Source organism: Euleptes europaea, chromosome 17, assembly GCF_029931775.1.
Source record: "Euleptes europaea isolate rEulEur1 chromosome 17, rEulEur1.hap1, whole genome shotgun sequence".
NCBI classification, from domain to species: domain Eukaryota; kingdom Metazoa; phylum Chordata; class Lepidosauria; order Squamata; family Sphaerodactylidae; genus Euleptes; species Euleptes europaea.
The window spans coordinates 16,196,261-16,213,186 of NC_079328.1; the positions used below are offsets into that span (position 1 = coordinate 16,196,261).

At 42.5% G+C, this 16,926-nt stretch overlaps 1 protein-coding gene across 2 annotated transcripts in view; it reads left to right on the forward strand.

The window, feature by feature from the left end:
- MTA1 (metastasis associated 1) overlaps positions 1-16,926 on the forward strand; it is a 115,361-nt gene that overhangs the window by 15,361 nt on the left and 83,074 nt on the right. For both annotated transcript variants that reach the window (XM_056862901.1, XM_056862902.1), the window contains exons 4-5: positions 11,133-11,259; positions 11,415-11,478. In XM_056862901.1, coding sequence (XP_056718879.1) covers positions 11,133-11,259; positions 11,415-11,478 — 191 coding nt within the window. The remainder of the gene's footprint in view (positions 1-11,132; positions 11,260-11,414; positions 11,479-16,926) is intronic.

Sequence of the window (16,926 nt, forward strand, 5' to 3'; positions counted from 1 at the left end):
ATATGCCACCTAGAAAACAATTAGAAAGTGTGACTGCGTAACAAATGTCCAGTGAAATATTCATATCATTGTTTTAGATATTTAATTATTTAATAAACACTTTTAGATTTGTTTCTTATTATCCCTTGGTCTCAGTGTCTGTCTGTGCTTAACCCTTTTGTTTTATTTTTAATGGTAAATGGTGTCAGTGGAAAATAATGGGATATATAGAAATCCCATTCTCCTCAGTCTCCTCATATTGGTAGTGTTGCTGAGGAGAGAGAGAGATAGTTTATTTGCGGCCCTTGACCAGATAAAACAAGATACATGGACTAAAATGGTCTTACCGACAAAGGTTTACAGTCCGAGTCTTAAGTCACTTAAAAAATAAAAATAATAAAATAAATAACATCCGAGTTACATGTGCCATTTGGACTAAGAGACTTCTCTGTGGCAACGAATTATCATTGCAGCCATACAAAATTTTGCTACCTGAGAGGTGATTGAGGGATTATCTCCTTGTAGGAGCTTTTCTATCTTTTCTCTTTCCCTGACAGGTCCCATTCTCAGTATGAGGGGCTCAATAAACTTAGAACGGGGTACAGTGTAATAGTTACAGTTCAGGAGAACATGTTCAGTGGTTTCTAAATCCCCGGATTTGCAGGGGTGTTGCTGAGGAGGTAGGACAAGTAAAACCACAAGTTAAAGAAATAAATCTCATTGTCTTCATCTCCCCTATTTCCACAAGCGTATTCTAAAATATTCAGCCTTTGTAGCCTCTTCAGAGCCAGGCGTAAACCACATTAGTGAGGCAGACACTAGGACTGTTTGCTTGGGTACATGAACTTATGCCAGAAAAAATGGTGACGTAGCCCTGTGGAACTGTATATAGCAGTTCCATGGGGGGGGGGTTTCTGTGAATTTGTGTGTGCGGCTTGCTTGCCTTGGCACAGCAAACCACTCTGGAGGCGGCCGCGGTTATACTACTCCCCCCCCCCGCTTTGGATTGCGCTGCCCATTGTTTGTCTGCATGAATGAAGCCTTTTTCGGACCTGGTCCAAGTTCACTCTGGGGAAGCCAAGCATAAGACAGTAACTTTTCTTCTGCTGCCGTTCACATCTATGCTAAGGAGTTGCAGGCTTAGATTTTACTCCTGTCATTTTGATAAAGAGTTGATGCTACTCACACTGCAATCCTGAGAGGAATGCCTGTGCCGGTCATAGGAGGCAGCGTGGCTGCGCTGCCTCCAAAGGAGGTTTTGGCTCTGCTGAAACCTTCAGCGTTAAAAATCCATGCAACCCTTCATAGGGTTACACAGGAGGCGGTGTATCTCAAGAAAATTAAAAAGGGCGTTTCTGGGCCGAAAGGACTTTGGAAGCCACCTAAAGGCAGCTCCTCCCCCAGCTCGGTGCTGGAACGCCCCATGAACGCCTCCTGGGATTCTGGTGCAGGCTTTGACAGCAGTGGGACACCGACAGAAGGCCTTGTTGCTGCCCCGGGGCGGCGCTGCCATGGCAGCAACTGTCATCCAAGCCTTCCCGCCGGCATTCGGGCCACTTACGCTTGCGATAGTTGCCCCAGATGCTGGCGCGGGCCCCCCAAATGCTGGCACCGCGTCTTACTGGCCTCCTGAGGGCTTTTGCCTTTAGAGCTCAAGAATGCGCTGTCAGTAAGTTTGGAAGACCGCGGGGATCAGGAAATTCAGAAATTGGTTTATTGACAAGAATATAAAATATACTTGATCAGAATAATATCAAGCACGTAAATATCACTGAATGCTAAAAATACCCACAACAAAGTATAGTTATTCCAGATGCCCACACACTTGTGCAATGTATTCATTCAGGAAGCTACAAAGAAAAAAAAATTAGAGGGGGAAAGAGAGCATATTATGAAAGGTTCTGAGTAGGGAGTCATCTGGGTAGATTTCCAAACGTTTCTAGGAAGCTGATAATTCAAAAGGATCCCTGGAATCATACAGACTTACAAGGATTGGGAATCACCCGGCGAAGTGGAGACTCAAGCAAATAAGTCCATGTAGAAAGGGAAGGGAAGTATTGGGACAGGAAGGAGGTGTGTTAGAGTGGTCTTAGTTACAAAAAATTGCTAAGAACCTTTACAATTTCTTGACACCTTTCCCCTTGGGAGATGAAAATTGTTGCCCCAACATTTTTATCTAAATTTTGACTACCGGCTTCAAAATATTTAAAACATAATATAAACAATTTTAATACACCCAAAAAGGATTTAACAATAAGGTAGATAGTCAATGGCTTAAAACAGGGTAACCTGAAATTAAAATCCATTCAAACATACAGGAAGGAAAATGGTTAGTCCATTCACTCAAGCAAAATCCCCATCAGAATCCATCAAGGCTCGGGACTTTTGTTTAAAAAATCTTTTCACATGCTGCGGGGAAATCCTATACGGATGAACCGCGATTGGAGGTGCATCTCCTGTGGGGACTGAATGGAAGGGGTGGACTAAAAGAACCTCTTGCTAAAGTCTGGCCTGTTCCCCCTCCCCTTATAGGTTAAAAAACTCCTTGACATGTTGGCTAGCGTGGGATAAATTCGAACTGGAGCCGTGGAGTTTAAGTTGCTTATGATTGCACAAACATTCCAACGAAAAGAAGGAGCAAGTTATTTTTATAAGTTAGAACCTTTGTTAAGCTTTGTTATTTTAAATGCTCCAATTTTCGTATCTTGTTTGAAACTAAGTGCAAGTTTGGAATAAAGTTCCCTTAAGTATAAGTGTGGTTGGCTCCTTGAACTCTGCTAAGCTCTAAACTGATTCTAGTTGGCCTGACCGGGCTGCAGACTAAAGTCTGCTAAAGTCTGGCCTGTTCCCCCTCCCCTTATGGGTTAAAAAACTCCTTGACAGATACCAACTTGAGTAAAGTGAGAGGAGAAAACATAATTATTTAAGAATCTGAAGTAACTGGAGTTCTGTTAGAAAGGGATGTTACAGCAACAGAAGAGCTTTTGTGACAAAAGCACCTTGGCTACAACAATGTTTTAGATAATTGTCTAAAAGCTTTAGTGCTCAGTTGGGTCTGAAGCTCTCTGGGCTTTCCACTAATAGTATCAGTGGGTGACCTACATTGGCAGCAGAGATGAGACGGCCATCGAACTAAGGTGGAGAGAGACAGAGGGAGGCAGAAAAGAAAGCTTTAATGGCAAATACTGCCAGATGCAGTGGTAGCTGAAATAGGTACTAGTGCAGGAGCTTAGTGCAAAAGTATTTTATTTTACAGATCACACTGCAGGTAGGAAATGTGCGTGTGTATGTGTGAGAATTACCTAAAGACACTCTACCACTCCCAGATACAGCATATGGGAAGCTGTTTTTTCCCCCTATAAATAACCACAGAATGCAAGTGCTGAAGTTCCCCAGGAGGCCAGAGACCCTAAAAGTTGTTCTGCAGGAGAAAGCATCCAGTTATTCACACACACCCCCAAAGTACATCCTAATATCAGGCACGGAGCTGCGGAAAGGAGCGCCCAGGGCATGGGGGGAGGTGTGTGTGCTATGCGTGTGTGCATGCGCAGGAGCCAGGTGCTGGTGTCCCCAGTAGCGGAGAGAAACGCACCGGGTGGAGCGTGTGGCGGTTGCCCCCACAGAAAGAGAGGGAGAGCAGCGGCCAATACAAGCTGAGGGCAGGTGGGCGGTGTGCTCACCAGCTGGGCTGCGGATGGGCAGCTATGCCCGTGCTGGGGCATGGCAGTGCTCCTTCTCCCATGGCCGTGGCTCAGTGGAAGAGCATCTGCTTGGCATGCAGAAGATCCCAGGTTCAATCCCCGGCATCTCCAGTTAAAGGCACTAGGCAAGTAGGTGATGTGAAAGACCTGAGACCCTGGAGAGCCGCTGCCGGTCTGAGGAGACAGTACTGACTTTGATGGACCAAGGGTCTGATTCTGTATAAGGCAGTTTCATGTGTTCACATGTTCCCCACGCTGGCACCCCCACCAAACCCCCACCCCTCCCCAAGATTCAGTCCTACCTAATATCCTCCAGTATGGATTTTTCAAATTTGCCGTACCACAGGATTTTCATTTACATGCCCCAAAGAATTAAAAACATTGATTTTTTAAACTTCATTTATTTTTATTTAACACAATTCATATCCTGCTTTTCTGCCCTCGTAAGGGCCACAAAACAGCTAACAAATTGAAATATACATAATAAAAAGACATGTTTAAAACCATTAAAACCAACAAAAACGCATTGTTAAAACCAGAGCTAAACTACATTAAAAAATAAAAACAATTAAAACATTGGGCAGGAAGGAGGGATCACTGAAGGAACACCAAATGAAAGAAGCAAGTCTTCCTTCATTGACCGAAGATGGCAACTGAAGGAGACAGAGACGTCTCCCTGGGGAGAGTGTTGCAGAGTTTTGGTGCCACAACTGAGAAGGCTATCTCCTGAGTTGCTATCTGCCTAATCTCGGAAGATGACCATAGTGGTTGGGTAGGTTCATAAGGGAGTAGGCGGTCCTTCAGGCATGTTGATCCCAAACCATATAGACCTAACCCAACCAATATTACCTATGCCTTGTTGGGTTTTAGTTTCAAATTGTTCATCCTCAGCCATTTAACCAAAGCAAAAAGGCACTGGTACAGGATGTGTACAGCATCATCAGGTGTGGGTGTCATCAACATATTGATGTTTCTAGAATTCTGTTTAGCTGTGTTGGGACTCTTAGGTTGGAAGCTAATAAGTAAAGCCTTTTCTCTTTAAGAGCTATGAGACTGCATTGGCTTCCTATCCGCCCACATAGCTGTCAAACTATGTAAAACAGAATTGTTCAGGAGGGCTTTTCTATAAAAGTAATAGCACTATACTATAACAGAATGGTTCAGCAAGGCATTTTATAAAGGGAACTGTGGGTTATACAATTGTTTTAGGATGTATCATTTGCTGCATATATTATGCTTGTCACTGCGTTGCTTTCTACTGATGTAATTCTGTTTTGCATTATATCTGCACTCTGTATCATTTCTAATGTGCTATTCTTATTCATATTTCTGTAATTATAGTCCTGGTTTGTTGCCTATTTAGAATTCTTCATATTGATTGTATTGGTTTACACAGGAAATCTGCTTTTGAGTCTCAGTGAGAAAAATGGACTATAAGTACAGTAAATTAAAAATATGTATTAATGTATTTTCTTAAAAAGCTGTTCATTCTCTCTGTGTTTTATCATAACAAAGAATGTAAACAAATCACAATTACAAGTTTTCTATACATATTCATTGATACGTTTTCATACATAACATTTGGACCCCAACAAACATACTCCATCTTTGAAGAGGGTTGTCAACTCCCAGTTGGGAAATACCTGGAGATTTTGGGGATGGAGCCTGAGGAGGGTGGGATTTGGGGAGAGGAGGGACTTCAATGGGTATAATTCCATAGAGTCTGCCTTCTGAAGTGGCCATTTTCTCCAGGTAAACTGATCTCTGTCACCTGGAGATCAGCTGTAATAGTGGGAGATCTCCAGCTACCACCTGGCGATTGGCAACCCTATCTGTGAACTGTATGTTCACCTCTATGTTTAGTTGGACATTCTTAGAAACTTCTCACATCTGGGTGGAGTCACATATTCTATCTATTGATATTCATTATACTATTTCTAATCTTCTAGAGGCTGTATTCTGTTACTCCTTTGTTCCTTAACCCTCTTCAAAGCTGTTCTATTTTGGGTCTCTGGGCTCCCTATTTGGCACGTTAACTAAGAGACAAAGCACCTATTTCTGGTCTGCAGAAGCATCCTCCATGATTTAGTCAAGACCAGCAACTACCCCCTATGTTTTTGGCTATATTTGTTTAATAGTATGTAAATCCCCATGTTGCTTGCCTGCTTACACCTATTTCTTAAACCTGAATGACCAGCACAAGGCTTAAAATATTAAACTCAATAAATTGATAGAAACACTGTAGTGTAATTGAACCATAGTGAAACATACATAAACAATAGACAAGTGTGCAAAAATAACATAAGACAATGACACAATATATACAGAGAAAGTCCACTGCATAGAATAAATTTGTAGTCTTATATATAGTCCAAAGACGTCTCAAAATGATCTTGTGACGGTGCAGTTGGTATGGTGCATTTAACAGCTGAAAATTGCTCTTTGGCTGATGAAGCCACCTAGTGGTGAAAACATGAATGAATCCGGAGAACATTTCTGTGATTATTCCATGGCTGAATAGCGCTTGAACTGTGATTATTCCATGGCTGAGTAGCGCTTATACTCCAAGACTGCTTTTCACACTGCGCACAGGATTATTTTTGCATCAAGTCCTTTGGACTATATATAAGAAGACTACAGATTTATTCTATGCAATGGACTTTCTCTGTATATATTGTGTCATTGTTTTATGTTATTTTTGAACGCTTGTCTATTGTTTATGTATGTTTCACTATGGTTCAATCACACTACAGTGTTTCTATCAATTTATTGAGTGTAATATTTTGAGCCTTGTGGTCATTCAGGTTTAATTAGCATTGGTGATATTTTTGCTTTACACCTATTTCTTGACAAGTTCTCGTTTTTAAACAGCTTTTTTCCTTGCTAGACTAAATGCTAACCATTCTATGGTTATGCAAGATAGATACATGAAGTTGCCATATTCAGATAGGACGTGCCCATGTTCTTCTGGTTCTATTGATTCTCTAACACATACAGTGAGGGGGAAAAGTATTTGATCCCCTGCTGAATTTGCCCATTTGCCCTCTGACGAAGAAATGACCAGTCCATAATTTTAATGGTAGGTCTATTGTAGCTGTGAGAGACAGAATAACAAAAGGAAAACCCCCAGAAACCCAGAAGACAAAAGTCAGAGATTTATGTGCATTATAATGAGTGAAATAAGTATTTGATCCCTTTGCAAAAGATGACTTAGTACTTGGTGGCAAAACCCTTGTTGGCAATTACAGAGGTCAGACGTTTTTTGTAGGTGGCCACCAGGTTTGCACACATCTCAGGAGGTATTTTGTCCCACTCCTCTTTGCAGATCCTCTCCAAGTCAGTAAGATTTCGAGGCTGATGTGTAGCTACTCGAACCTTTAGCTCCCTCCACAGATTTTCGATGGGATTAAGGTCTGGAGACTGGCTAGGCCACTCCAGGACCTTAATGTCCTTCTTCTTGAGCCACTCCTTTGTTGCCTTGGCCGTGTGTTTTGGGTCATTGTCATGCTGGAATACCCATCCTCGACCCATTTTCAATGCCCTGGCTGAGGGAAGGAGGTGCTAACCCAAGATTTGACGATACATGGTCCCGTCCATCGTCCCTTCAATGCGGTGAAGGTCCTGTCCCCTTAGTAGAAAAACACCCCCAAAGCATAATATGTCCCCCTCCATGTTTGACGGTGGGGATGGTGTTCTTGGGGTCGTAGGCAGCATTCCTCCTCCTCCAAACACGGCGAGTTGAGTTGATGCCAAAGAGCTCGATTTTGGTCTCATCTGACCACAACACTTTCACCCAGTTCTCCTCTGGGTCATTCAGATGTGCATTGGCAAACTGCAGACAGGCCTGTACATGTGCTGTCTTGAGCAAGGGCACCTTGCGGGCTCTGCAAGATCTCAGTCCTTCACGGCGTAGTGTGTTACCAACTGTTTTCATGGTGACTATGGTCCCAGCTGCCCTGAGATCATTGACAAGTTCCCCCCGTGTAGTTCTAGGCTGCTTCATCACCGTTCTCATGATTATTGCAACTCCACGAGATGAGATCTTGCATGGAGCCCCAGACCAATGGAGGTTGACAGGGTTAGGGTTGTCACCGTCTCACCAAGCTGCTTGGCAATAGTCTTGTAGCCCAGTTCAGCCTTGTGCAGGTCTACAGTCTTGCCCTGACATCCTTGGACAGCTCTTTGGTCTTGGTCATGGTGGCTAGTTAGGAATCTGATGGATTGATTGCTTCTGTTGACAGCAGAACCCTAACCCTAATCTGGATGGTTGATAGGGGATCAAATACTTATTTCACTCATTATAATGCACATCAATCTCTGACTTTTGTCTTCTGGGTTTCTGGGGGTTTTCCTGTTGTTATTCTGTCTCTCACAGCTACAATAGACCTATCATTAAAATTATGGACTGGTAATTTCTTCGTCAGAGGGCAAACGGGCAAATTCAGCAGGGGATCAAATACTTTTCCCCTCACTGTATGCTCTTGGAATGTCGTTTTTACAAGAATCTAAGATCAAGTTATATTATTCCTCTTTTAACCGAATGGACTAGTATCTCTGTGTCTGAGTTAATACCCTATGTCTTAAATGACAGTGATCCTAAGGTCACATTGGCAGTGTCAAAATTTATCTCAGTCCTTATATCCCTTAAACAATAGATTTAGAATGATGCTGCTGAAGATTTATGAATCGAGCTTCTAAGGGAGAAGGGAAAGGAAAGGAAAAGATAGTATGTAAATGAACAAAAGTTGCACAGAGCTTTTAGACAGCATAACTCTTTGGAGATCATTTGGGTCAAAATAGATGGAGATGGTAATAAAAATGATATTGAGGTTGGAGTCCATACACAAATCACAGAGAGGATGTGGATAATGCTTTCCTATCTTCTCTAGACTCAAGTGGGTTACAAGGATGATAAAAACAATCTATAATTAAAAATTTGGGACATCTAACAAATATATTTAATATAATTACCAATACCAAAACCTTCAATGGCATAAAACATATTTAATATAATTACAAATTAGGTGGCAGTGTCAAAAGCCCTCCTAAATAATTTTGCCTCATATCACCTGTAGACACCTTCCTAACAACTTCCGGAAGACAATATACTATGAGCAGCCATCAAAGAGGTCCTAACTATCCTACGGGGGGAATAACCAATAGATGTTAGTCGGAAGAGCACAGCTGTAGCACAGGCTGGTACTGGGTAAAGGCGGTCCTCTGGGTATGTAAGTCCCAAGCCATGAAAGGTGTTAAAGGTAACAACCAGAACCTTGAATTGATCTTGGGAGGGGCTGTTGTTGGCTGAGGTGCCTTTGGTTATAGCTGCTGATATCATTATTGCAGCATAATGGATGAAAAAAAGAACCCCCCTCCATAAAAGACTAATTTAATCATTTTTGGAATGTAGCCTTATTAGCTAAATTAACATACTACCAGCAAAGAAATAATTTGCACTGTACAGATATGTTTTGTGAACATTGGGCAATCTTTGTTAATACCTGATTGGAAAAACAATGAGTCAAAACAAGCCATTTTGATTCTTATGGATTGTAATAAATGCCATTCTTTTTCTCTTCTGTCACGTATTAAGGAATTATATATGTTGTGTGAATAATAAAAAACAAAAAAACATCCCCAACTCTTAACCAAGTCTGACAGAGAATTGTTTACCCCATCAAGACTTGCCAATGCAACCCTTCCTTTGTTCCAGTTTTCCAGACTAGCACCATCTCTATGATGATGCACAGTTATTATAGTTATAGCAAGGAACAATGCCAGTAGCAAAAATGAGCGGAAAGTGAAAGCAGCAAACTGAAAAAACATGAAGACCACTGTGGTCTGTTGGTCAGAGTGTCAGACTAGGCTCTGGGAGACCCAGGTTCAAATCCTCACTCTACCATGGAAGCTGCCTGGGTGACCTCGGGCCAGTTACGCACTCTCAGCCTAACCTATTTTGCAGGGTTGGTGTGAAGATAAAATGGAGGAGAGAAGAACAATGTTGTAAGTCGCTTTCTGTCCCCATTGCAGAGAAAAGCAAAGTATAAATATCTAAAAAGGACATGTATAAGATATGGGACAGGTAACTAGGGACATCCTTGGACAAGTAGCCTGGCCTTGTATTGACCATGCCAGAAAGCCACAGCCCAGAATAAGCTGAGGCGGGCAAGAGATGCAAAAACAAACAAATAAATAAATATGGTTTCTTCAGGTGTGCTTAAAGGAAGAAGAAGGAAACAGTAGTCTTGGTGTTTGGAGAGGATGGTAAAATGCTAACAGGTGACAAAACTTGAACTCATTTAAGGTAGCTAGTGTAATATCCTAGCTCTGTTGTATTGGAACGAAGTCTTCTTCACACAGCACAAATAACGCACTTTCAATCCACTTTCAATGCACTTTGACGGTGGATTGTATTGTGTGAACTGGCAAAATCCACTTGCAAATGATCATTAAGGTGCAGTGAAAGTGGATTGAAAGTGCATTATTTGGGCTGTGTGAAAGTGCCCAAAAAGTGAGTGACAGAAATAATTCTAAGAGGGCAAAGCGAGAAGCAGGGGGAGCAGATTGACTATTGGAGAATAATAAATGGAAACAGAGAAAGAGGAAATAGTATCAGTAAGAAATAAACTAGAAGACTAGGAAAGAGGAGCACTGTTGTTATTTCACTGTTTTGGTAGAGTAGTAGTAAATATGTGAAGAGTTTGTTAGTTACTAAGCTTTTCAGTTACTTTCTTAATGTTGCATTGAAGAAACATGAAAACTACCATCAACAGAATCTGTCTCTGTGTTGGCCACCTATTTAAAGTGCTTTTGAGACTGTGATCAAATGCTGAACCTGGCAAGTGGTGTCACAAAGAAGATTGGAACCCCAAAGCAGAGACATCTGCATGTGATGCATGAGATGAGAGGCAGGTCCTTCAGGGGATGAAGGCCCCGTTCCACAGTGTTTGCTCCCCTCTCTGTCCCATTTTACTATGGGGCTCCTTGGACACTCAAGCTCTGACACTGTTCATTACAATCAGGTATGTCCTCATTTCAAGAATTGTAGGAGAAGTTACAAATTGTATTCCACTTACAATAATTGCCAGGGAAAAAAAGTAGAAAAGGTGACAGGATAATTGGAAGGAACTGCATGTAGGGAAGTGGAAGAAAAGACAGCAGTAGCTCAAATTTGTAACAAAATGGATTGGATTTTTATCACACCAACTATGTCCAAGTTACAGAAATATATTCTACTTCTCTTATACCACTATCGTAGTAAGTACAGATTCTGATTTGATATAGAGTGTTTTTGAATTACCAGTGTGGTGTTGTTGAGTGCAGACAATTGAGGATATTGATTAAGGAATTAAAATGCAGTGCGAGTGTGCTGATTGATTTCATTGTCCAGTTATAGTGGTTCACAGTGTTTTGGTTGATCTGGAATTACTTTTGCTTGTCTCCTTCATCTAGGAGAAATGGAAGAAGAGATGGAAAACTCAGAAATGGTGGATTTACCAGAGAAACAGAAACATCAACTACGACATCGAGAACTGTTTCTCTCACGGCAGCTGGAATCCTTACCTGCCACACACATTAGGTATAGTCTCAGTAATTAAAGAGATTTGTGCAAGAGTTTTAATATACTTTTGTACAAGAGTTTTGATATACTTTCTAATTACATGCATTTTTATAATACAGCAGCTCCAAATACTCTTTCCTCTCCACAACTTATGACTTTTCTTTTTTATTTAGAGGCAAATGCAGCGTTACTCTGTTAAATGAGACAGAATCCCTTAAATCATATCTGGAACATGAGGTATGAATCCATTTTGAAAACTGAAAAATTTCAAGTTGTCGTCCTACTGTGCTTATAGTACTTAGCATTTAATTTTATTGCTTTTACTCAAAATAACATTTTAAAGGTAATATACAAGTTATACAGAAATCATCAACAATTTAGACAGGTTAATTTGTAGTCTGGTGAACCATTTATTTGCGAATTCCAATGCTTTTAAAGAGTTTTCTTTGTAAATAGGTGGTCATTTTTACCATACAAAATATATTTAATATATGTAAGAATTTTTCCGCCAATATGTAGTGAATAATATGCTAGTGGTCCTAACAGCATATAAAACCAACTCTTGCATGGAAGTCAGAATGCTTACAGGAATGGTACTCACTCTGCAGTTCACAGAGAGCCACATTTGCACTTACCGTCTACCAAAAGAGCCTCATGGCTAGTTGTGCTGTACCCCACTATCCACACACACATATACAATGATGTAACTATAAATATACGAGCCCCGTGGCGCAGAGTGGTAAGCTGCAGTACTGCAGTCGAAAGCTCTGCTGACGACCTGAGTTCGATCCCGATGGAAGTCGGTTTCAGGTAGCCGGCTCAAGGTTGACTCAGCCTTCCATCCTTCCGAGGTTGGTAAAATGAGTACCCAGCTTGCTTGGGGTAAAGGGAAGATGACCGAGGAAGGCACTGGCAAACCACCCCATAAACAAAGTCTGCCTAGAAAATGTCGGGATGTGACGTCACCCCATGCGTCAGGAATAACCCGGTGCTTGCACAGGGGATCTTTACCTTTACCTTTAACTATAAATATAGAATATATCTTACTATAACATTTTAAATTACCGGAGTACTTCGGAGCATGTAGGGTTATCTCTTCCTACCACTGTGGAGTGAGGGGAAGGGCTTCCCTCTCTTTCTCTTGCGCTCCTGAGCATGAGGCTCAGGAGCTCAGGATAGAGCGCGAGATTGCCAAGGCACCTGGAGAAGAGCAATCTGGCTGGGGGAAAGGGGAGTAAAATCACCACCACTCCACTGTGGCCAGCTTGCTCTTTCCCTAGGTGGCTGCAGCGGGGGGAGGTTTTACTTTCTCTTCTCTGCAATTGGCTTGTTCTCTTCCTGTGCACTGGGACGAGAGCATAGAGGCTACAGAGAAAGAGAAGGGAGTGTTGGAGAAAAGGCCTTTCCATCCCTGAATGAGGCCAATGGCTCACGGAGGTCTACAGCTTACCCTCTCTCCAGTCCCTCCAGTGTTTCCAGGTGGGAACCACCTGCCAGCCACAAGCACTACCGGTTAGTGGCTTTGTCCACTTTGCTGGAACATGGGATGTATGCCACACTGGGAAATCATGCTTGGAAAAGCCATGGGTAGCATGTCAAAAGAGCCACATGTGGCTCCTGAGCCACTGAGTGAATATCAGTGGCTTACAACATAATTGAACTACAATAATTCTGGTGTACAAGATATTCTAAAATTAATGCCAGTAGAAATACTTGCCACAATTTTTTGCCAATATTTAGCAGTACCTGAACACTCCCACTACATATGAAAAAGGTGGTGCTATCAAGACCGTACTTAGTATTTTATGCAGCAGTTTTTCTTAGTGCTTGAAATGGGTTAAATACATTATTGCAGTAATTCTTGCAACAATCCTATAAGGTAGGCTAATATCATCCCTGCCTTGAGACTATCATATGAAAAAAGGCATGAAAGGACATGAAAAACACTAAAGTAATACAGATGGGAGGTGAAGAGTAAAGCCACCCGATGGGTTCATATCTTCATGGGTTGATGTGTCATCTAAGTAAACATCTATGAGCTAGATGATAGATCGTCTCATGCTAATGCTAATGGTCTCCCTGTATGAAAACAGCTTGATGCATTCATTCAGTTCACAGCTCATTCTCTTAACCAACAAGTTACACTGTACCTAACATCTAGGAGGGTTTTCTTGTTGCTGCAAATTCTTACATTTTAAGGTACTGCTTTTCTGAGATTTCAGGAACAGGTACAGGCCTACTCTAAAAGTAATTTGGACCCCAAAAAGGATATTCCTTTGACACTGTTAGTGCTAATAAATTAACAGCCATTTTTAAATGGCATCTTTGGCTATACAGTATCCATTAGCAATACTGCAATTGGGTTCTCCTTGTAATACTGCGATCTGAATGTTCGGGTATGTCCATGTGGTGGTGGTGGAAAGTGCTGTCACATCGCAGCCAACTTATGGGAACCCTGTGGGGTTTTCAACGCTAGAGATGTTCAAAGGAGTGAAGTGAATGCTGTTCACTTCACTCCATGGTGAGAAGTGTCCATTTATTCCTACTTCTTGCTTCCTGTGTAACCAATTTTTCATCCATAAAAGGACCTGTTCTCTTATCCCATGACTACTAAGCATACTCCAGAATCTTTGGTGAGATACCTTGTCAAGAGCCTTTTGAAATCCACATAGTTCTTTACCTGCTCATAGAGTGTCCAAAGGTTAGTGAGGCAGGACTTCCCTTTGCAGAACCCATGCTGATTTTCTTCAGGAGGCTTCATTTCTTAGTGTGCTTACTTACTATGTCCTTAATAACACTTTCTACTAATTTACCTGGAACAGAAAGGTCCCCAAAATAAATTTAAACTCCCCCAGCACCATTTTCTTATCCACATATTGGGACCCAGAATTTGTGACCAGCTGGCCCTGTGTGTGGGGCTAGCCTATTAACTTGTGCTTAGTAACCTAAAGAGCTACATTTCTCAGTGTCATTTGCGTCAGCATGGACTCCACCCTTGCACTTGCTATCGACCTAACTAGACAGCACATTATGTCCCCAACCTTCGCACCAGGTGGTCAAAACGCCCTTCACAGAACCCCCTTTCTATATTCCTAATGATCAAATCTCCCACTAGCAAAAGCCCACCTCCCCCAGCTCCAGAGGGTATCCTTGGTACAAGAAGATATCTGTTCATCATCCAAGGGAGGAGTCCCTTCTAAGTTAATTACTAATGGGTGTCTTACAACCCAGCATTTCATTAGCAAACGGAATTATCAGTTTCCAAAAGGTTAGCATTTTTGTACATGACCAAAATATATGTTAAAAAAATCCACTATAGATGGGCCACATCACCAGCACTGCTCCCACATATTTCTGTAAATATTCGCTCTTTGTTTTAATTAGTGCATTTTTAACCCTCCCTTCATCCAAGGAGCTCAAAGCAGTGTACTTGGTTCTCTTCTCTTCTCCATTTTATTCTTATAACACTGTGCGGTAGGTTAGCCTGAGAGAGACTGGCCCAAGATCACACAGAATGTTTCATGGAAGATCGGCAATTTGAGTCCAACTTTCTAAACGCTACACTACACTGGCTGGTGTTAACATTGAGTGCTTGAGACGCGCTTGTTTTCCAGTATAAATATTTGCATTACTCCCTTTAACAAAGTTTATTTGGAGTTATTTCCAGGTTTGTTGCAGCCCCATGTCACTTAATCTCTGTGTTAATAACTATACTTTTTGAATTTCCATTTAAAGTTCACACACTTCAATGAACTCCAAAAGATCTTTCAGGCCTTGCAGTGAGAGAGAAAATCTGCTTAGGAAAGAGCTAGACACAGATGTTTTTAACTGTTAGATGTTCTTATTAAGATACAGAAACTGGTTGAGAGATTCTATGTCATACATTTTGTGGCATCAAGGCTGATTTGTTTGTTTTTTTGTTATTGAACCCCTAAGAGTGCAATCCTGAAGGGGGAGGTAGATCTATGGGGGTCAGGAGTGGCGGAGCCACACTTCCTCCTCATAGACTTCCTGGCCACCGTGGAGCCTAAACATGTTTTTAAAAAATAAAATAACCAAAAAAGGGGGAAACGCCCCACTGAAAACAGTGAGGCTGCACCACCAGAAAAGGTGGCATTGCCCTGCTGCCGCTCAAGGGGGAGTTCCCAGCGTGAAAGGACCTAAAGGTAGCTCCACCCCCAGAAATGCCCCCCTCCATACTGGCGTCCCTTCTGGGAAAGCCCTGCTGGCATGGCTGCGTTGGCAGTGGGGGATGGCGTGGCTGCTCTGGCAGCGGGGGACGCTGGTGCTCCAAAGGAGCTTCAGCCCCCCCTTTCAGGAATGGGCTGCCCATCTAATAAAGAAAAATGTTTAATATCAGATTTTTACTGTAATGCTAACTGCATAATGTACTTCCAAGAGCAAAATAGCAAACAAAATGAATTGGCCACTCCTCACTTACTTGGAACAGTTACAGCGCATTCCTGAAAGGAATGCCTGAACCGGGCTTAGGAGGCAACCCAGCGGTGTTCCGAAACCTCTACCCGGCGCAAAAGATACAGGAGATACGGCATATCTCAACAACAACAAAAAGGGAGATACAGGAGATATGGCGTATCTCAACAACAAAAAGGGGCATTCTAACTGTCGGCCCCGCCCCCCGACCGGCGCCAAAACGCCCCAGGAACACCTCCCGGGGCACCGGAACACCTCCCGGCTCACCATCTCAGCCTGTGCCGGCAACCAGAGACCAGTGGGAGGCTTCGGAAGGGGAACTCATAAAATATAACAACAGACTCCTTAGTACTGTTGTATGGGTAAATGCCTAGATTTGAACCAGGTGTAAGAACCTATGCCAGCAGCTGCTAATAGTGAAAGCTACGGTGGCAGCTGCTGCCAAAGCAACATTTTAAAAATCTGTACAGCCAACTGAATCACCAGTGGCAACTAAAAAGCCTTGGTGGGCAAAAAAACCCCACCTGGACCCATCCACTTTCTAAAAAATGCAATAAATAGTATTACATAAGTTGAAATATATTGCTCTGAGAGCAAGATAAAAACATACAGCAAGAGCTAATACACATGAGTAGTATAGCCCACAGTCTTAATCCCTATATTGAAGTGTCTGAATCAAGACTCGTGAGTCGTGACCTCTTAACTTGGATGGCCTGTTTAACTCAAGCATTAAGACGTGGCTGTCAGGCTTACAGGCTGCTGGATTAACTAGATGTCGCCCTGTTGTCACTGTGACTGAAGTTTACTTCGGCTGCCAGATATTGGCTGAATTCAGATGTCATGAAAAACTGCAGCTTGTTTAAACTATGGCTTGTTTGGTTTAAATCAGCCTGTTCAAAAATCCTGGATTTTTTTATTGCTTCCTTTCCTACCACTGTGCAGGATCCTCATTTGTCACCCTGAGCACACTCGTCCTGCTCCCTATTGGGTCAGCTGCAGTATATGGACAGGGGCAGCAAAGCCCAGAGCAAGTTAAGTTTGTATACAGATCTTTGGGTCACTCCCAGCCAAGTTGGTCATCAGCCACACACAATCATCTGTTTAGTTCAGGGGTGTCAAACATGTGGCCCGGGGGCCAGATCCGGCTCCTTCAGAGCTCTTAACCGGCCCCCGAGGCAGCCACCCCCCCACCGGTCCCGATCTGGGCAGGTGAGCCCGCTGTGAGCTCGCCAGCTGAGGCAGCTACCCTTC